Source organism: Corvus moneduloides, chromosome 2 (assembly GCF_009650955.1).
Source record: "Corvus moneduloides isolate bCorMon1 chromosome 2, bCorMon1.pri, whole genome shotgun sequence".
Classification (NCBI taxonomy): Eukaryota; Metazoa; Chordata; class Aves; order Passeriformes; family Corvidae; genus Corvus; species Corvus moneduloides.
Window position 1 is genome coordinate 99,265,007 of NC_045477.1, and position 21,852 is coordinate 99,286,858.

Genomic DNA, 21,852 nt, shown 5'->3' on the forward strand with positions numbered 1-21,852 from the left:
GAGCGCGCGCGGAGCCGCCGCGCGTGTGCGGGCAGGGCTGACGCACACGCGCGTGTGTGCGGGGGCGCGCGGGGGGCGCCCGGCGCTCACGCACGCCCGGAAGCTCCGCCCGGCGGGTCCGCAGCACCTGATATGGCCTCGGCGAGCTCCGCCGGCGCCCCGCCGTGTCCCGAGGGATGACGAGGGGCAGCACCGGGGCTCGCCGGACGTGCCGGGTCTTCCCGCCGGGCCCGCGTCCCCAGCACGTTCCGCGCTGTGTGCGCGGAGGGCAGGGGCGGGCTCCGCGGCGCCCGAGGGGGGCCGGAGGCTGTGGGCGGGAACGCGGAGGGGCGGGAAAGGGGTGGGGGGGAGAGGCTCCCGCTGTCCAACGGCGTCGCGCCGCCTCGCTGCGGAGAGCCCGCCCCGCAGCCCCATTGAGGGCCGCAGCCGTCCTTCGCGCGGCCCGGCGGCCAATGCGGGGCGGTGCCGGCGGCGGCGGCGCCCCGCCCCGTCTCGGTGTGTGAGCGCCTCGGTGAGGCGGCGGTCACGTGTTGTTTTGCTCTTTAGTTGGGGCACTCGGTGCGCGATGTGTTACTTACGGCGAAACTCCCGTCGGCGCCGGCAGCACCAGCGGCAGCAGCAGCAGCGGCGGCGGTCGGGGAGCCTTAGCGGCGTCGCCGGTGCTCGAGCCGGGGAGGACGCCGGGCGGCCGCCGGCAGCACCCGCTGCCTAGAGGTGACAGCGGAGGATCCCGCTGCGGCTCTGGGCACCGCGCTCTTCTACGAAGGAATAACTTTATTTTATCTGCTTCCCTCCATCCTTCCCTTTTTTTTTTTTTTTTTTTCCTCCCTTTTTTTTTTTTTTCGCCCGTGGCGCTCGGGCTCCGGATCCGGTCAGCGTCGGCGACAGCAGCGAGAGAAGCCGGGCGGCGCTCCCGCCGCGGGGCTGGGGATGGCGAGCCCCGCCGTGCTGGGGCTGCTGCCCCCCCTGAGCTCCCCGCCCGGCCCTAACCTGAACAACAACAACAACAACAACCAGGGCGTGAGGAAGTGTGGGTACCTGCGCAAGCAGAAGCACGGCCACAAGCGCTTCTTCGTGCTGCGTGGCCCGGGCGGCGGCGGGGAGGAGGCGGGAGGCGCCCGGCTGGAGTACTACGAGAGCGAGAAGAAATGGAGGAACAAGTCCGGGGCGCCCAAGCGGGTGATCGCCCTGGACTCCTGCCTCAACATCAACAAGCGGGCGGACGCCAAGCACAAGTACCTCATTGCCCTCTACACCAAGGACGAGTACTTCGCTGTGGCGGCCGAGAACGAACAGGAGCAGGAGGGCTGGTACAGGGCTCTCACCGATCTGCTCAACGAGGGCAAGGCGGCCTGCCAGGGGTCCCCCCACCGTCACCTCGCCTCCCCCTTCTCCGCCTCCTGCGGCGCGGCCGCCGCCTCCCTGGCCGCCGCCGGCGAAGACCTTAACTACGGGCTGATCGCGCCGGCCACCGCTGCCTACCGAGAGGTCTGGCAGGTGACGCTGAAGCCCAAGGGCTTGGGGCAGAGTAAAAACCTCACCGGCGTCCACCGGCTCTGCCTCTCGGCCCGCACCATTGGGTTCGTGCGCCTCAATTGCGAGCTGCCCTCGGTCACGCTGCAGCTGATGAACATCCGCCGCTGCGGCCACTCCGACAGCTTCTTCTTCATCGAGGTGGGGCGCTCGGCCGCCACCGGCCCTGGCGAGCTCTGGATGCAAGCGGACGACTCGGTGGTGGCCCAGAACATCCACGAGACCATCCTGGAGGCCATGAAGGCGCTGAAGGAGCTGTCCGAGTTCCGGCCCCGCAGCAAGAGCCAGTCCTCCTCCTCCTCTTCGTCCGGGGGGGCTGGCGGGCCCGGCGGTAGCGGCGCCTCCGCCACCCACCCCATCACGGTGCCCGGTCGCCGGCACCACCACCTGGTCAACCTGCCTCCCAGCCAGACCGGCCTCCTCCGCCGTTCCCGCACCGACAGCCTCGCCGCCGGCGCCGCCACCAAGTGCACGCCGTGCCGGGTGAGAACGGCCAGCGAGGGCGACGGCTGCCGGGTGGGCTCTGCGGCCGGCAGCCCCATGAGCCCGGGCCCCGTGCGGACTCCCCTGAGCCGCTCGCACACGCTCAGCGGCGGCGGAGGGCGGCAGGCGGGGAAACTGCTCCCGGTGCTGGCCGGCGGCGGCGGGCTGCAGAGCAGCCGTTCCATGTCCATGCCCGCCTCCCACTCGCCCCCCTCCGCCACCAGCCCCATCAGCCTCTCCTCCAGTAGCGGCCTCGGCTCCGAGCCTGCCCACCCGCATCACCCGCAGCGCCCGTCCAGCGGCAGCGCCTCCGTGTCCGGCTCCCCCAGTGACGCCGGCTTTATGTCATTCGACGAGTACGGCTCCAGCCCGGGCGGCGACCTCCGGCCCTTCTCCTCCTCCTCCACTGCCAGCAACCGCAGCAACACCCCCGAGTCGGTGGCCGAGACGCCGCCAGTGCGGGACCCGGGGGGCGGCACCGACCTCTACGGCTACATGACGATGGAGCGGCCCCCGAGTGGCCGCCTCTGCTACCGGCCCTGCCCCGATGCTGCCAGCGACAGGTGCCATCGGAAGCGGACCTACTCCCTAACCACGCCGTGCCGGCAGCGACCTGCCGCGCCGCAGGTTTCCTCCGCCTCCCTCGACGAGTACACGCTGATGCGCGCCACCTTCGCCGGCAGCGCCGGCCGCCTCTTCCCGTCCTGCCAAGCCGGGGCTTCCCCCAAAGTGACCTACACCCCCTACCCTGAGGACTACGGGGACATCGAGATCGGTTCTCACCGCAGCTCCGGCAGCAGCAGCACCAATCTGGGCCCGCCGGCAGTGGGGGGAGGAGGGGGAGATGATGACGGCTACATGCCCATGACCCCCGGTGTGGCCGCAGCCTTAGGGCAGGGAAGCCGGAGCAGCGATGATTACATGCCCATGAGCCCAACCAGCGTGTCTGCCCCCAAGCAGATCCTGCAGCCCCGGGCAGGGGTGGGTAGCGGGTCCCCGGGAAACGGGAGCAGCTACAAGACCAGCTCGCCTGGGGAGAGCTCCCCTGACGATAGCGGGTACATGCGGATGTGGTGCGGCTCCAAGCTGTCTGTGGAGAGCTCAGATGGAAGGCTGAGTAACGGCGACTATATCAATATGTCCCCTCGGGACCCCCAGAATGGGCCCCACGTTCCCTCCCTCACTCCCCCAGACTTCTTTTTCGCCCCTTCAGGGCATGGGTCCAGTGAGCCCCCAAAGCCCAGCTGCTATTCATACAGCTCCTTACCCCGCTCCTACAAGAGCCAGGGCTTGGCGAAGGACAGCGACCAGTATGTCTTCATGAACTCCCCGGGGAGGATGATCCCGGAGGAGGCGGTGTGTGGAGCGGGCCAGTTGCCTGCAGGCACCTTCGCCCCCTCCAGCCACACGGTGCCTTCGCCCCTGCGGCACAGCCGGACCGAGAGCTTCCTGAGCCAGCGATGCCAGCGGGTGGCCCGGCCCAGCCGCCTCTCTTTGGAGACCTTGCGGACAATGCTGCCCAGCATGAATGAGCACCCTCTGCCGCCTGAGCCCAAGAGCCCTGGTGAATACATCAACATTGACTTTGGGGATGCTGCCATCTATTCTCCCCCCTCACTGCCTGCTGACAGCCCAGCCTCCTCCCTGGGCTCAGGCACGGGACAGAGGCGCTCCCCTCTCTCTGACTACATGAACATTGACTTTGGGTCACAGTCTCCCTCCCAGTCAGGCACGGTCTCGGTGGGCTCCTTGGAAGCTCTCTCACCAGGTTCTTCCTCCAGCACCAGCCAGCCCAATGGACGCTACTTGAAGGCAGCTGTGGGGGTGGCTTGTTCGTCCAGCCCATCAGATGGTGGTGATTACACTGAGATGACCTTTGGCATGGCCACTACCCCACCTCAACCCATCATTCAGAAACCAGAAAGTGCCCGTGTCACTAGCCCCACATCTGGGGTGAAGAGGCTCACCCTCTCTGGAGTGGAGGCTTTCATTCTCTCCAGCCCTCCCCCAGACCCGAATCGGGGGGCAAAAGTAATCCGGGCAGATCCCCAGGGGCGGAGGAGGCACAGCTCAGAAACTTTCTCTTCCACCACCACTGTGACCCCAGTGTCCCCCTCCTTCGCACACAACCCCAAACGACACAACTCGGCCTCGGTGGAGAACGTGTCCCTCAGGAAAAGCGAAGGCCTGGAGGAGGAGCAGGGTAGCAGTCCCATGTGCCGGGAGACCTCGGCTGGCTTCCAGAATGGCCTCAACTACATCGCCATTGACGTGGTGGATGGGTCCCTGGCAAACTGTGACAAGTCCAGGTTGAAAGCCAGGCACCTCCTGAATGGGGGCATCAATGGAGTAGAGATGAGCGCCTATGCCAGCATAGACTTTCTGCCTCACAACCTGAAAGAAGCCAGTGCTGTGAAAGGTGAGTAACTGCGTCTGACAGTGCCTGCTGTGCGTGTGCTTTGTGTTTACCATCACAAGGTTGTGTGTTGATGTGTAGAGCACTATCCCTCTTTGCTTCCTTAAAAGTCACTTTTATCCCTTTTTACACATCCTGTAATAAGCAGTCTTACTATTTATAAGGAGTAACTTGGTGGCTCTTTGTATGAGGAAAATGTTTAATTTTGGAATATTTCTTCATGTTTCAATACTACTGTGCCATTATTATGAGTATATACTTCTGGGTACCCCACTAGAAGCTGCTGTTTACACAGTTACTATGTTTGGGCTGCATTCAGAGTTTTCTTATGTAAGATTTTGGGAAGTGTTTGGAAAATGTGACCAAAATAGTTTATGTTAATGCATCTTCTAAATATTATTTAAAAATGTAAAATGATTGAGTTAAAAACAGGATTGTTTGACTGAGGACGTCAGATTACACTAACAATCCTTGGCTCTCTAGCTGAAAAACGCTGTAATATCAAAATGAGAAGGATAAATTTAATATCATGGTTTTGAAAAATCTCATCTCTTGCAAAAGTTTAACAGTAAATCATAGTGGGCATGGAATGTGAATTTAAAAACTGATAATTCTTTCCAGAAGTCCCTATATGTTTGAGCTGTTGTACGCTGTATCACATATTTCACTGAAGGGCCCGCCGTGTGGTGGTGTGTTCCACAGTTGATGGTTTATGGATTGCAGATGTTGGGTGTCAAACTGAAGGAATCTGAAACTTAGGGTGAGAGAGAATTTAGATTTTCAGTATGTAGCTATTCCTTTTATTAGGTGCTCCTTATGCTGGGAAAAAAAAAACAAAAACCGAAAGAAACAAATATCCTTCCTTCCCCAAAATAGTAATCCACCTTCTCTCAGTGAATGAGGGTTTGTACACAACTGGGGGCTGGTTGAAGAGGGCACAGAACAGCCAGTCTGTCAGGGAGGAAGTTAATGATGAGACACTGGAAGGATTGTCTTGGCTCTTGGATTTATGCAAGATATGGTAGTCAGACCCTTATGCCTGTATAGCTGTAATATGTGTTTATGGGTCTAGCTGGGTGAAATGACAAACCATGAAAAAGTAGTTGCTTGGAGGGGAATAGGTGTTGCTTCTCTATTCACGGTGCTGATAGAGGCATCGATAACAAGTGAGCAGCAACACCTTTTAAGAGCTACTTGCAGGGGTTTTTTTTTTTTCCTTGTGTTTCTTCAGTAGCTAGTTGATTTTGAAGAAGAAAATATTTTCTCTCTTGATAGGAGGTACAGGAAGATGGAAAAGATGAGAGATGCACCGTTTGCAGAGCAAGCTTTGAACCTAATTAAGACGAGAGGATTGTTGAATGCAATGTCAGAGTTTGAAAAGATGAAGGCTTATTCTGAATGACTGGAAGGGTTGAGGGCCGAGCCTTATTTGTCTCTTGCTTTTAGTTTTGGTGGGGTCGCTTTCAGGATCCTTCTGGCTTGCCCGAGCCCGGTGCGGATGCTGCAGCCCCCCTCTTTCATTGCCCGGCCTTGGGATGGCGGTCCCGGGCGCCAGCAGACGATCACGCCCCTTTGCTTTGCAAACGGATTTTTCGCAGAAACGAGGAGCTTGTCTTGAGCCACCTACAGCCCCAATTGCAAACGAAGCCCGGTGTTGGGAAAGAGCTATTTCCACAGCATTCCCCAAACTGCTGACCCTAAGGGGGTGGGGGTGGGGGCGGGCACCGGTTACCGGGAAAACCCGGCGCGGAGCGCGGTCGCAGCAGGCGGCACGCGGGAATGGGAGCGGCGGGCGGTCAGATAAGGAGAGGGAAACGACCGCTGTCCTTCCCATCCAGTAAACAAAAGGATAATGCCGTGAACGCCACCGTATTAATGTGGTACGCGGCTTACAGCGGAGAGGCCTCAGTGCTGCTGCTGCGTGTGTTTGTCCAAGGATGGTTATAGGCTTGCCTTATTTTAATATTTAATCTGCATGTGTGTTTGTTTTTCCTCTTTCCCGTAACCTTCTAAACGCAGATCACATGGAGGAGTGGTGCGGGGAGGCTCGTTGGAATTGACACTATCTGTAGGAGGTGGGCTGTCTTCTCCAGCACCTTGCTTCCCTGAGAAGGGTGCCAGCCTGTAGGGTGCACTCAGAGGTACGGGATGCAGGGATGGATGGATGGATGGAACCAGAGTCAGGTCAAGGTAGTAAGGAAGAACCTCACACCACCAGCATCCTCAGCCAACAGTGGGTTGGGTGCCATTAATGGAGGATCAGGTTAATTGCACTTGTGGCAGCCAAACTGAGGAAGTCAAAGCATGGGGAAGGGGAAATACATCACAAAGGTCTTCATTGGTGTAAGTTTAATCAAATCATAAACTTCTGCAAATTTCCTAGATTCCCTTTTGGTTTTCATTGGGACTTCACAACCAGAGTTTGTTTATGGCAGGTCTTCTGCCAATGCTTAGAAAGGTCACCCAGCATTTTGCTAATGTATTTGAGTTTTAAACATTGTGATTTGGGAGACTACTAAGAATTTCAGTTTTACTGAGAAACATACTCTGTTTAAATAAAACTATACTTTACTTATAGGCAAGATTATTTTAACAGTAGTAATTTGGGTAGATTTGAGAAAATGTAATTCTGTAAAAAATACTGATTTGCACAAGAGAGAGCTTATATAATCAGCATTGTTTAGTTTGCACTTTTTTCAAACTTTGTTTTTAGCTGCATGAGAAAAGTGAGAAGTTTTCTTCAAAAACCAAGGGTGGTTTCTAGTAATTTTAAAATGATGGATAATCCACTGTTTAATATTTAGAACAGGAGACCGTGATACAGAGTATACAAACAAGCTCCTTGTAATTACCTTCTCAGTAAATTAATATTTTGATTTGTGCAAAATACATGTAAAAACCCAGTTTGAATTCTTTCTTAAGGTCTGTAGCAGTAGTTGTATTTTCATGTGGATAAATGTTTTGAGGGAAATTATTTGTATAATTTAAAGGTGGCTGGCTTTCACGTGTAGTGTGTTTCTCTGTTATCAGTAACTTGCCTCTGCTGTAGGGAGTGCTGTGCTTTTGGAGATCTCTGTCCATATTACCCTGTCATGGCAAGAGCAAGGAGTGCATCCACAACTGCTTTCAAAACAGAACAGTTAAAAGGTTGCTTGAAATTATTGCTTCATTTAGTTTTACTGTGTTCTGAAAATGTGCAACTATTTAGGAGCTGGAGAAACAATTGCCTTCATCTGATATGTAAATAAAATAATACTGTTATTGGTGGGTTAAAACTTGCTACTTGCTAATAATAAATTATGACTGCTTTTTTGCTTAAAAACATATGAACTGTGTATGGATTTCTTTATTTATGGAGATGTTTACACTCGTTTTTCTCGTATAAGTGTGAATTATTTATTCCAGTATATTTATGAGATTACACTCAATAATGATGTGAATTTTTATGGTGGATCTTAGTTCTCTTGAAGTAAAATGAGAGTTTTGTCTCTGTCTCAAAGGGGTTGAGATTTTACCCTTTGTGTGTAATCCTAGAATTCTTAAGATTACCATTAAATTTAGTGGGTGTATAATAGGGAATTTTCCTTAGTCGAAATCACCAGACTCGAGTGGGTAATCTTTAATTTTGTTTTCTTTTCCACTCACAGAGTGCTCTGTAGTTCTAATTTGTAAATGTTTCTAGTAGTTGGTCTAGTTTTCTAAAACTGAACAGATATGTGTAATAACGCAAAATCCTTGAGGGTTCTTTCCCTCCTGTGTCAGTTTTTTTGCCTTGATTTGTTTGAGGAAATCATCATCTGTAATGCTTCTACTTAAGGTGATTTTTGGTAATAATGATCCTCCCCCTGCACTCGCCTTGTCAATTAGTTTTTAGTTTTGTGAGGGTTTTATGGCTGCACCTAAACAATAAAAAGCCTATTTTAAGAAATCTCTTCCTCTGTCTTTCTAATGACATTTTAGATTGTTGAAGATGTAAACTTTGTTTTCTTTTTCTTTGGGATTACTTTGCACAATGAATTATATTATTAAGTTGTTTTTTGACCTCCTCTTCATATGCCAACTACCAAAAAGTTTTGGTTCTCAGAGTGACATGAGAATGTTTAATTGTCTCTGTAACAAAATTAATGCTCATTTCAAAATCACTTCTTAAAAGTGTTAAAAGAACTATGTGCTGTGTTAGTAATTTATACATCTTTTAAAGTATTTTTTGAATAAATCCACTGTAGTAGTTTCTCTTTCTGTTCTGTAAGAATATCAAACTAACAGCAGAAAGAACTGAGCTACTTTTAATAACTTAAATAGCTTGAGCTTTTAACTTAACCTCACATTTTTAATTCTAAGTGTTTCTTTTAAACATCTCGAAATTCACTTACTGTCTTTCAGATGGCACTTTGCAGGTGACCAAACCAAAATGGTTAGATCTGAACCTAGCAGTGCCACTTGTGAAACACAAAATGTAAACTGAAATGATCTAGGATTAAATGAAGCTTTTGATATTTTAAATTATGTTGATTATGTAAATTATGTCAAGCTTTTTACAAGCAGATAGAATATCATGACATCTATTAAACTTTTTTTTTTGCTTTATACTTTATGTTTAGCTGTACTTCTCGTAGAAAGAATGTCATGGTTACTTTGAGTCGTTGAAGATAAATTGTTATAGACCAAGTTGAATGGTGGGTTTGTTCTAAAATGAACCAGTACAGTCATTGCTCAAGGCAGAGGAAATGCTTAGGTTGATGATTGCTTTTGATTACTTGATTTCTTTCAAGATAGCTACAGAGACTAATGTTCGTTTGTAAGTAAAAAGAATAAAGGAGTATTTGAACAGAAAGGGTATTAGGACATGTTTTATATGGTGGGGTTTGTTGGTTTTTTTGTTTGTTTTGGTTTTTTTTATAAAGGAGAGACTAACATGGGTTTCTTTACACTTGATTTACTCTTATTTTTAAATAGCGTTAATTACACTGGAGTGGTTTATAAACTGAAACACAGCAAGCATCCACTGAAAAATTTAGCCAGTTACTGTATGTAATCTAACTTCCCTCCCTATTCTGCAGTTAAATGGCAGCATAATTACATCCAGGTATTTTCTGTCTATATCAGTTTTTCTCCAAAAGCACAATTAATGTTTCTTTTTAAAGTAATAAACATCTTAAAAAATGGTTATATCTGTGGCTTTTTTTCTTCCGAATTTGTTGAAATACAGTACACTTTTTATACTGGTTATCCATATGTTTTTTTCTTTGTGTCTGTGTTCATTGTGTTAGTCATGATACAGCAAACTTTGTGGAAGTTTTAACATTAAGTTGACGCAGTACGTGTAATAGCAATTTAAAGTGTATATGTTGACTGATTTGATAAATTAGGATGTGTAATTATGAGAGGTTCACAACTCTCTGGGTTTTTTGTACTTTCTTCTGTGTATGCATGGAAATCAGTATTATCCCTTGAGTTTTCAGAAGATGGTGTAGTGACCTCCAAAGTTCAGATACGTTTTTTTGTGTCTGTTGTCTGGCATATAGTTATTTTTAAAGTTTTGTGCATATGTATGTAGGGGGTCAAGTTGTAGCTTTGAAAAGCCAAGTTCAGCTCAATAGTCCCCTTGCTGCTGGTTGTTGAAAAGGCTGGCTCTCCTGCAGCTGAGTTTTCAAAGGAAAACTTGTTTGTTTGTTTGTTTTTGTTGTTGTTTGGGGGTTTTTTTATGCTTGTGTTTGTGTCAACTGCCTTTAGCTATCCAGCATGTGCGCTTCTTGGATTAGTCAGTCTCCCAGGGCTCTGGAGAAGCACCAACAGTAAACAGAACCAGCAAAGGTGACTGGTCCCATTCTTTTAAATGCGAGTTATAAAGTAGCATGCATTCTCCCTTGCATCTGTCTGCTTTGGAGGAAGCCAGGATTACTGGTTTAGATTGTATTTGCAGTTTCCACGCTAATGCAGATAGAATGGATCCCTCAGCTGCAGGGTTGGTGTTTGTAGTTAACGCAAGCTTTTAAGACTTAGGTATTTCAAGCCTGATGCAAACCACAGAAAAATCAATGCGAAGATTGCTTACATCTTTACAGAGGGTCACCTAAAAGTACATTTCATGGAGTGTTAAAAGTGCTAACACATGTCTAGTAACATTTGAGGCTCACTTAAAGACAGCAGGAGTTTGCAATCTCTGTGTCGCCAGTTAAACAATAATGAGTAACTTTCCTGAAGAATAGGTAAATTCCTGCTTATTTCCATGGAGTTGTGCTATTGCTTGGTAGCTCTGGTGACAAATTGGCTACTAAACTGGGACTGTTTAGGAAAGATTTTCAATCTGATGATGAGAAATCCCTTTAGAAATTGATTTAAAAGGCCAAGGACGATACTTGGAGTTCTGTTACTATTTTTGCTTTAAAAAAATATTTCAAAACATTCTCAGTGTTTTTATCAGTGATGATGACCCCAAACTGTGTATAGCTGTATCAAAAACAGTAATTAAAAAAAATCAAGTTCTTGCTCACAGTGCAGGACAAATACACTCTGGAAAGAGGCTTGTTACAAGTGAACAGTGGGGAGATACTTTCCAGAATAAACATCTTTGATGCTAGGGTGGGTTTTTTTGTTTGTTTTCAAATCCAGAATTGCCCATCTCAGTTAAATAAAAGTTATTTCAGAGTGTGTTTTTTCTCAGTAAATCAATCACAAAAATAGGAAAAAAACAACCCAAGCCACAAACCTAAGCCCCCACCTCTGATGGTAACATCTACACTGCACAAGAGTAATGTAATAGCTTTATTGCGTAGATTAGGAATGATTCAGTGTTTTGTTTGCATTATTTGTCAATCTCTTCAGCATCCTAGAGGAGAACACTTCCTTCCTGGCAGATGGCAGCCCCAGGGCCGTGCACCTGCCATTACAAGCACTACACAGTAGTAATCCACCCCAGCATTGCTGTTGACAAGAGGCTAATGATTGGAGACTGTCTGCCTGACAGCCTAAACAAAATAGGAACATACTTGTCCTTCAGCGAGAGTCTGAGAGATCTTAGGTAGGACAGTCAGGACAGTATGCTGAAAAATTATAATGGGACTTAGTTTAGACCCCTTTGGTGGTGTTTGCAGTATGAGCCACTTGCAAGATAATGATGCTTCAAAAAGCAAACAGTGTCTCAAAGCAGGGATTTTCTGTTTCTCTGGCAGAGCCATAGCTGACGGGTATTAATAGCTGTGTTGATGGGAGGAAGGCTTGCGTGATTCCGCTGGCTGTACCGCTGTCCTCTGCGGCGCAGTCTGCCCTCGCTGGGAGCAGGGAGTTGGATGCACTTGTGCTGGTAAATGGGGCCCTGAGTGCTGTTAGAAAGTCAGAATGTGTCTTTAATTGTTTGAGTGGTGTGTTTGGTGTTTGCATAATGCATTCCTATTTCAGTAATTTGATTTGTAATTTTATATGTTTTTATTATGACATTGAACCACAATCTCTTACTTTGTTTTTTCGTTAATTTCTCTTATGCATATATGTGAGTTTGCTGTTCTTATTTGAAACTAGTGTGGGCGATGTTTCTAGGGGACACTACCCAAGGCAAGGGTATCTTTGAACTAGGCCAGGATGTTCTTTGCTAAATTTAAAAACTACCCAAATATTACCCAGAGTTTGTAGGGTATTAAGCAGGATTACATGACGCACGGATTAGACATTGTTGAGCAGCTTGTTTTTGTTTGATGGGGTCAGAAATGGAGGCACTGGGGCTCTAGTGTAATGCCAAAACAGCAAACTTGCTGATAATCACAAACAGCAGAAGTTTCTTAGAAAAAGTAGAGCACTTTGGAGAATTTTCCAAGCTTTCTCCAAGTGATGCTTTTGTAAATTTGTTTGGTATGTGCTGTGATGTTGAATGTGAGGTATAAAACTCATTGTTCCATTGAGTTTCAGTTACTTTAAAGTAGATTAAAAACACCACTCTAAGTGCAACTTGAGCCAGAGGACTTTGATTCTCTTCAGTCAAAGACAAATCAATAAATCATTCCAGTAACAGTGGGAAAATCATGTCAATAAAATAAGATCTAAGCTGGTTTAGATTTGTCTCTTACGTTGTGTCCTCTGAGGCAGTATATTATTTTAAAAAGTGTTTAAGACAGTCATGATGTCTACCTCCTTAGATTGAGTGGCATTGTCAAGGTAATGTATGGAATTGGAATTATGAAGACCTTTTTTTATTTTGGGTTTGTTTGTTGATTTTTTTCCCTGTTTGTGTCTTTTTGTTTGTTTGGTTTGGTTTTGCTTTGAATCTAGGCTTTTTCTCACCAGAAATCACAATATTGATTGAATGAGACATATAACAGTCTTTTGGGGCTGGGTTAGGCTTAACTCTTAAGTAGAAGGCAGTGGTGTTGAATAGTTGATCAAGAACAAGAAAACAGTGGTGTTCTTGCTTTGGTCTGACCTCAGTGATGGAGGTAGTTGAAGCTACAGAAATTTACTTCCAGTAACTGGTAATGTTACCTTTTAGCATTATTTAAAAGAGTAAGAGTGGAGTTGACAAATGGATGCAAACCTCATCGGTTTTCTAGTTAATGCAAAACTTTTACATCACCAAATTAACTGCTTCAAATACTGTGGTCTCTCCCATGCTTGAATAACTGAGATGTTGTGGAGTGAATTTCTTACGTATTCTTTTTACTGGTTTGTCTGGTACTGATTTTTTTTCAAAAACTCCAGTGAGTGCTTTTTAGTTTACTTCAAAAGGCAAACCAAAGTCAGGTAATGTGTCTAGCCAAAATTTTCACTTACACCTAAAAAAGACTTCTCGTGATGGAATAATGAGATCTGGAACTGAAAGGTGGAGGTAAAGTTCTGAAAGTCAGTTGCACTCAGTTGTGTTGTAACATCATTCAGTTTACATCATAAACATTTGGTAAAGTTTATAGGAGGGTGGACTTGCATCTTCTACAACATCTTTCAGTCCTGAGCAATTAGTTCTGCCAAAATTTATGATATATAACTAATAATACTCTCTTTAACATAACAAAAAGAAAAGTTACACTTTCATTGTAAAAATCCTGTACAGAAATGGTAAAGATTTGTCTTGTTGATTACCATGAAAGTTGTTTGTGAACTATGAAAAGTCACTTCGTATAAAATTATTTACAATTAATTAGTTTTAATCTAGCATAAAACTTCAAACATTTGTGTTTGGATTTGGAGTCAATCTTGTATAACAGTACAAGGTTACAGAATTTTCTGAATGTTGAAATTACAGAATTAGTGCTCATGACTTCAACAATAGTTATAGAAAATTAACTTTGTGGAGGAGCATTAGGAGTATATATATATATATATTTTTTTTTTTACCCTGATGCACAGAATACTTGAAAAAATTGGCCATAAACTTAAAACTGTTAGTACTTACTGTTTCATTATCCTAATAGTCTAGCAGTTACTCTCACAAATACCAGCGAGACTCTAACATGCTCCAGTGAGTGCTAGGATAATACTACTTTCTTATGGATATCTACAGAAGGGTGACTTCTTATACTGTTCTGTTTTAATCTTCAAATGTCAAATGAAAGTTAAGTAAAAATAAGCTTTTAACTTTAACCTTAACTGATATATTTTTAAATAAATGGTAGATTGTGTGGGCTCTAAATAAATAAATAAATTGATGATACTTGGATGTTGAATGTTAGCCAATAGGATGATTTCCAGATACAAATGCACTGATGTATTTCAGCACTGTAAGTGATTTCTAGAGTAGGTCTTCTTCCCCAACTTCTACTCCCCCCTGCCTCCCTGCCCCCCTGTTAGTGTGAATATTCAAGGAACAGTAAACTGAAAAGTTTGTAACATATGGTAACATGAGATAGTATATCTGTTATTCAAAAAAAAAAAAAAATCAGAACTTGATAGTAGTGAAATATTATTGATTTTTAGTAGAACATGGATTCAGCCCCCAGGAAATAAATTGATGGACATTTATTTTAGTGCATGTACACTTGACTGTGCGAGGAAGTTGAAACAACAGCTTAGATCTTGCAGCTTGAGTGAGCATAGTGGAACTGGTGTGCCTGAATGCAGAGAGCAGGACTGCGGTGTGAATGAGCTGTGTAGGATGTTTGGATGCCAGGCTGCTGTTTGATGGAGTCATTGTGAGGGGTCATTTGGAGTCTGAAATTATTCCTTAAGTCTTGAGCCTTCTTCATCAGTCACAAACATGGCAAACTTTGTCATACTGGTCGTGTGGATGCTATGTTGTCATGCTAAGAGAAAATGCTGCAATATTTTCTATTCCTCTCACTCCTCAGTAGATGTTTTCTATTTTCTGTGTTTTCATAGATTGGCTGTTGTCACTTTTACAGGGTGACAACGTTTCAACCATAGTGTTTTAAAAAACCATACTGGGAGTAATGTCCATGATATTTTGTGTCATGTAGACTTGGGCTGGTATTCCACTTACTTTGCTAAAGTATGCTACTCTACTGTGCTGAAAAATAGTATTGATTTAGTGCAGCTTATGCTGCTTCCTTAATAAGGCATAGGAAAAAGAGAATGAAGAGTTTATAATAACACAAAAGAAAAAAAGAAAAGGTGCTGGGACTTTAGAACATGTTCATAGGAAACTGAGCTCTTTTGAGAAGTGATGCATAGGAGACAACTTTTAACTCTCCACCCCTAGTGGAATGAAGTGTGTGCATTCTGTCTTTGGTCAGGTGTCTTAACCCCTTTATCAGGCACTCATTTTTTGCCTGTCTTCTTGAGGGATTTTCCAATTTGTTTTCTATGGGTTACCTGAGCAGCTGACACTTCATTCTGTTCTGAAGACAAAGTTCTATTAAGTTCTATTAAGAAACAGTGGACAAAGAAGTCTTTTATTGAATCTATATGTTAAATTTCTTTGCAATCTTTTATTTTTTCTACCATGTAAACCCATTGTTTTATTGGGCTGTGAAGTGGCTTTATCTTATTCATTAGTATAGCTGTGTTTTTGTGTGTGTGTGTACCTGAGTAAGATCTTGATTTTGAGTCTGTATTGAAACATTTTACTATGTCTCAAAATATATTACCTCATTATTTGCATCAGATGCACGTTATTTTCTTACTCCAGGTAAGAATTAGCCTTGTTTGTATTTGATACAGAAATGATGTTGTCTCATCAGTTAAGAAAAGCACTATGCTAAAAATAATTATATTTGGTAATTGTAAATTAATTCAGGAGCAGGAGGAACTTCTGTAAATTCTGTGATTTAGTTTAGGAAAAACGTTGAGAATAAGTGGTACAGGATATAGTGTACAGTGGTTATGACTATAATGGTTGGAATGAACAGCCTTACCATCTGTCTTTTAAGTTTGGAATTCTGTTTCTTCACTGAATCATGTGCTACTGGAGGTTTTTTCCTAGTAGGTGTATTTTTCTTGGTGTATATGGTGACAGTATTCTTTAACTTCTCTGTTTCTGGAATGTGATAACTTTTAATTTGACAAAGATTTCCAAGATTTTTTGTAGTAGTGATGAGATTTTAATAGGGAAGCTCAGAACCATTTCTCTTCTTTGTCGTGGATTGTCTTAGGTCCTTTTTTTGGCCATTTGTAACCACATAATATCTTTCTGGAATAGTAGTGATTAATTGCTTCAAATAATTTTTCAAGGTACTTTATCTAAAAATAGCTACTGGAAATAAGGACCTCTAATACAGTCCACAGACTATTTTGTACTGTAATTTGAAAGGCTTTGATATAGAGAAACCAGTCATTTACAGCCTGTTCATGCTGGGTTTATTTTATGTGTCTTTTATGGATATGGTTAGATGATTTTGTCCAAGACTTATTCCTGCTCTATGGGAAAGTGTATCTGTGGTCTCTTATCTCAAACATAGATTGAATCTGAATTTTTTATCTTTTTTTGATGATAGTTGGAGAGGCATCAAAGTGAAAAACACTCAGAATTGCTGTACCTTTTATTAGTCCCTCAGGTTGCTTGGTTGCTTGATTTTTTCCTCCTTGTAAACAAGCTTGTGTTTGCTGTGGAAATGTTTTGGTAGGATTGTTTAGCCCAGACAGCATGGGATTATTTGCAAGATGAGGGAGGCTATTCCAGAGGAGGCAATTTCTCTGTGTTTTTCTTAATAGGCTTTGTGAAATTCAGCTGTGCTGGGGTCCTGTTTTGGTCTGATGGACATGACTATAATTAAAAGGCAGAGGCTATAGGTTAACCGCAGGATGTGAGAATCTAAAGGGACCTTCATGTATGTGTCCTGAGTGAAGCTGCTTAATGTCTTCTGTGTTGCAGATTGCAATCAAGTGTCTCCAGTATGTCCTAAGGGTCCATGTTCCTGGTTTAGATTTCTAGGTATATAGTGGGGTTTTTTTTCATCTAGCTAGTGTCCTTGCACTTTATGCAGAACTGAGAGGTTTGGTTCAGCCTGTAATCCTTGCATTTGCTCCTTAGGAGCCTACCAAAAGACTCCTCTTCAAAGAAGGATCTGCCTTCTGTAAGTGGTCATTAGAAGGATATAGGTGCCTTTTAAGTATTGAAGAGGCTGGTCAAAGCCAGACTTGGAGATTGGCACAAAACCACCTTCCTTGACCATAGAGGGAGCCTATATGCTGTGCATAAATGGAACATCTAACTTCCAGAGATCTGCAGCTTGTGAGAACAACTTTGCTGTGTAGAGTCTTATTTTAAGCAGAAGGACTTGAAATAAGACTGATATTTGTATGTGGATCAGCTAGCATAGCTAAGTATTCCTGGCTGACCTGGACTGTACTTTAGTTAGTTGATGATGCATTGTACTTGTTCAGTAAATGTGAAATTGAAAGGGATTTGTGTTCTCTCTAGCTCTGCAGCTGCTGCACTGTTGGCTGAACACTTTTCAGTGTTATTTCCTGGTCAATCACAGTATGTGAAATATACAACAGTATCGGGGCCTTGGCACTTGCAAGCAAACTTGGGCTTTAAAGGTGCAGATGCCTTGGGGGAAGTGCTGGTGTTTTGCAAAGCATTTCTTCATGGCATTGCCTGTGATCTTTCTGTTCTTCTAGAACAGCGTCATAGCTTTATCAAGTCTTTGCTACTGCATTGTATCCTGCAGGAAGTCATAGTGCCTTAATATGATATCCTGGGGTGTTCATCACACCTATTTGCGATGTCCTAAGCAGCTTTTAAGAGCTGGGATGCTGGCATTAGGAGAAAATGCATGCAGGTCTTGATGTACTGGAAAGCCTCCCTGAAGTTTAGGGGAATTCTCTGCTAAGCATTGTGAGACTAGAGCCGAATTCTAAAGTATTCCATCTTAAGTGACAAAGATGGGCTTTAATCTGTTTTATAAAAACAGTCCTGGCAACATAATACAATTTCAGAACGATGACAGTGTCAGTTATATAGTTGTGTGGTCAGACATATTGCTATAAGTAAAATGTATTTTTAAAAAATGCTGTATTGGTACTGGTGAGCATTTTTTAGAAAATTAGGTATAATTGGTTGCTTATAAACATATTTGCTGGCAACAAATATGGGGAGCCATAAAACAAAACAAAGACACCTATGTAAGAGCACTTGGGAGAGGAGGAAAAAAACTGGTAAAACAGTACAACTCTGTTTCTGTAAATATTTACTGAGAGCTCTTACAATTACGGAAGAAAGTGCATCTTGCTCTGGAGCTAGTGATGTTGCATGTAATTCGCACTATTTTTTTGGGTCTTTTTAAAGAAATCCCTTTGAAGCTTTGAGAAAAGTGCTGTGAAAGTGCACTGTGCTCTGGCAGCACAGTATTTTTCATATCTTAACAGGTTGGGGTCTTTTTGTTTGCTCGTCTGTTTTTCTTGAGGAAGGTAGCATTTTGTACTGCAGTCTCATGGCTGAAAAAACAATGAAATAAGTGCTGTTTTCTAAACTGAGATTGACTGCATGTCTCAGATATTCTTGTTCTTGAGGGTGGGTAAAACTCGGTGCTTTGCATTTACCTTTACCTTTACCTTTCTTAAAAAAACATGGTCTTAGTGTCTGCTTCGTCTTGCAGAGCAAATCATTCTGGGCTTGCTTCACTTTCTCTGCAGTAAACTGGGGAGGATTCAAGGTGCATCCAGTGGACCTGGCAACAATCGCATTCAGTATAATCAGTGTTTCTTGCTTGAAAAAGAAAGTAAAATAAGAGTAAGAAAGAGGAGATAATTATATTCTTTCTGCTATCACAAATTGTTTTATGACCAGCTTTCAGTTTTGAAACTGGTGTTCTCAGAAGATAAATTTTAACCACCTAAATTACTTCTCTAAACAGTTCACTAAGCTTTTTGCCTCTGCTTTCCAACTGAGTATCAGTTAGCCTCTGGGAGTGATACGTAGATGGTATTTATCATGCCCATGTGACAAAAATACATCTTTTCCTTTCATATCTTAATAGACTACCAACTTCTGTATGTAATAAAATCAATATCAGCTTCAGAAAGGAATGCTAATTCATCTCTAGATTAAAATCAGAGTAAGAAGTTACAGATGGCCCTGTTTGCTTTGAAAATGCAACATAAAATATTTTAAAATTTTTTCTAGCATTTCTCAGCAAAATATTTGATGCAAGGGAGAATAGAAGGAAATTTGTCAATACTAAATCTACAAGTATCGTTCTTTGAGACATCATTTTGGTTTGAATTCTGGGGCGTTTGTTTATTGAAGGAGTAGTGGGAAATGTCTACTGGGGGATTGTGTTAGAGTGGCTGTTTTTGAAGAGACTTAGTGGGCTTCTGTAGAGTGATAAATATTAAGGTGAAGTTGTTGAAATCAACAGAGATGGGGCACCTTGCTAAATTTGTGAATCTGGCTTTTGGAAAGTATCCACTGTGCCAAGGGCTGCTGTGTGTTGCTAGTCTACAGTACCAAGGAAATTAAGAAGAGCTTCCCTCATGGTCTTTAACAAGCTGGCATGTCCTTACAGGTAAATCATTAGAAAGTAAGTGAGTACTTTGGGTAGTATCTCCATTTGCGTGTCTTGGATTTTGTATGCAGCTGCTTTTGACCCACTGTCAGAGAGAGGAAAGTGGATTGACGCTTCAGTGCAGCGCTTTTGTGCTGTATCGCTCACTTCACTAAATGGTTTCAGGGAGGATGGGAGTGGTGATGCATTTTCATCATAGAACATGATGAAACTTCCTGACTGGGTTTATCTTTTCCCCACTTCTGTTACTGACAGATTCACATTTACAAAGGTGAGACCACAAAAGGTTTTCTAGAAACCATTGATAAAATTGGAAAATAATCTTTTAAAATCTTCATCCTACTTCTGGATGCTCAAGAGTTTTAAGTGAGAATGTGGCAACAAGAGAAAGCTGTAGGGAAAAGGTTGCCCTCCTGTGCATGCCAGGTTGTTCCTCTTACCCCTTCCCTGCTTTCTTTTTATCTCACTTCTCTCCCTGTGTATCTCTTTTGCAAAAAGATGGATTTCTCTGGACTTGTCTCCTAACCTGAAAGTCCAAAAGCTGTAGCAGCCAGTTAACATTTAGTGTGTGACCATCCAGTGTGTTTAGGTGGCAGGTGAGATGCCTAAGTGAATGTATGTCATGCCAGGGCTGCCTGTCTGCTTGGTAAGATGTCTGAAGGTCAGTTTACAAAACAGGAGGGTGGTTGACTGTGAAAGTTGAGGAGAGCCTTGTGTTCTAAAACATGCTGCTCTCCGGAAGATAAATATCTTCCTCTAGGATGCTCTTATAAATGTGAAGCCTCTTTTGATACTAGGTGCCTAAGCCCATTTGGCAGTGACGGAGGCAGGGATTAGTCTTTGAAACAGAGTGCCTGGATGAAGTGTTTCTGTTCCCCTCTCCGCAATATTTATGAAGCAAGAGCACCTACCTGGCACTGACCAGTGTCCAGTACCTTTCTTGCTGAAAAAAGATCTCAGTTGTCTTTTCCCCTCACCAGTTTATAGCATGTCTTAGCCATATATTCTTTGGTAGAGTGCTCTTGTTCTTTCTTACTGCAGCTGTTTTCACGGAACGATTAGATATCCACTGTAATGGAAGGGGAGACTGAACATGACTTCCCACAACTTACATGAGTCCTTATCCCTCTTCCTATGAATATTTAAATTTTTAATGTGAATATTTCTTCAGTTTAACCAGTTGAAAAGATTGCTTTTTGTCCCAAGTGAGAGAGGGAAAAAGCATATTTTTAAGCTCTTTGAGAACATTCTAATATTGTGTTTTCAGGCATGTGTTTTCAGCCTAGTGGCTCAGGAACAGCTCTTGAACTTTGGTATTGTCCATTGATACTCAGAATGGCAGTCAAGCTCTCACTTGTGGATCTGAACCAGTAGTCTGAATGTACTTTGTTTGGTTTTTTGGTTTTTTTTTCCACCTCACTGTTACCTGCTGGAAATAGGACAACTAACTTTGATGACATTTCAGTTGGCAGTTGTGTGAGAATATCAAGTTCTGCTTCACAAGAGCTCTTCCTTGTCAAAACTTGTTGACCTTGTTAATGACTACTGATATAAATTAGAAGAGGCGCAAATATGCCTTTGACATCCCAGCTGAGCAAACTTCCCAGCAATTGTAAAGGTGTGTAAAAGGATATCATCTCTGTTCCTAAAATGAATACCAAGTTTATACCTCACAGAGTTTGAGATCTTTCAGAACTCTTACTTATCAGAGCACAGTATGAAATAGGGCAGAAGAATTGTTGCTTAGAAGTTGCTGGTTTTAGCCCTTGACTCTAAGGAATAGGAATGGCTGGCTGCTCATAGGATGTGTAGGTCAGAAAAGCAGAGGTACCCACAGAGTTTGGTAGAATTTAGCTGAGTGTAGCCTGGTATGTGCTTTTGGGGCAGGCATGCTAATTCAGTTGTTGTTGTGTCTCCAGAGATGGGGTTGGTAGGTAGTTCAGTGTGTTAGTCACCGATCCCTTCCACCCTCACCCTTCATCACTTGGAAGGTGAAAATGTTGTTTTGCAAAAATTCTGTCTCTTAAGAAACTTCAGCCTCACTTTGTGTGCAAAGTGGTATTGCTGGAGTTCCCACATTGCTGGCAGACTGCATGTAGGAAAAGCTGTTCTCTCTCCCTGGTGTAGTGAACAGAGCTGTAAAATCGAGCCAGCAGCCACATTGAGGCCATGTTTGTGGTGTTGGGTCTTGAATCTACACTGGTATGGGAATAGAGTGATGGTTGTAAGGTGGGAGGCAATTTCACATGTATGATAATGGTCATCAACCAAGAACATGACTTCTTGTTCCATGATGGTTAAGTGCTGTGTGTGTGTATTGTAGAGTGGATCTTTGGCTGGCTGCCACAGACAAATCTCTCCAGTGGCAAATTTTCTAAGTATCTTCCACATCTGCTTCTGCATATTTGTTTCTGTCCGTTTTACAAACTCCCAATGGAAGGGCAAAAGAACTAAACATTTGTATTTACTAGCATTTTGTTTGTATGGAGAAAGCTGCTTGATTTTGTTTCATTTCAAGTAATGCTTTTG

At 44.0% G+C, this 21,852-nt stretch overlaps 1 protein-coding gene across 4 annotated transcripts in view; it reads left to right on the forward strand.

Annotated features, from left to right (window-relative positions):
• Window positions 1–511: 511 nt before the first annotated feature.
• Window positions 512–21,852, forward strand: part of IRS2 (insulin receptor substrate 2) — a 28,990-nt gene continuing 7,649 nt past the window's right edge. The window contains exons 1-2 of one of the 4 annotated variants that reach the window (XR_004238438.1): window positions 512–4,435; window positions 5,708–11,735. Coding sequence is in view for 1 of the 4 variants with exons in the window: in XM_032100570.1 (XP_031956461.1) it covers window positions 931–4,435 (3,505 nt within the window). In the remaining 3 variants the exon portion in view is untranslated. The remainder of the gene's footprint in view (window positions 4,436–5,707; window positions 11,736–21,852) is intronic. The other 3 variants (XR_004238436.1, XR_004238437.1, XM_032100570.1) reach the window with 3 other exon arrangements.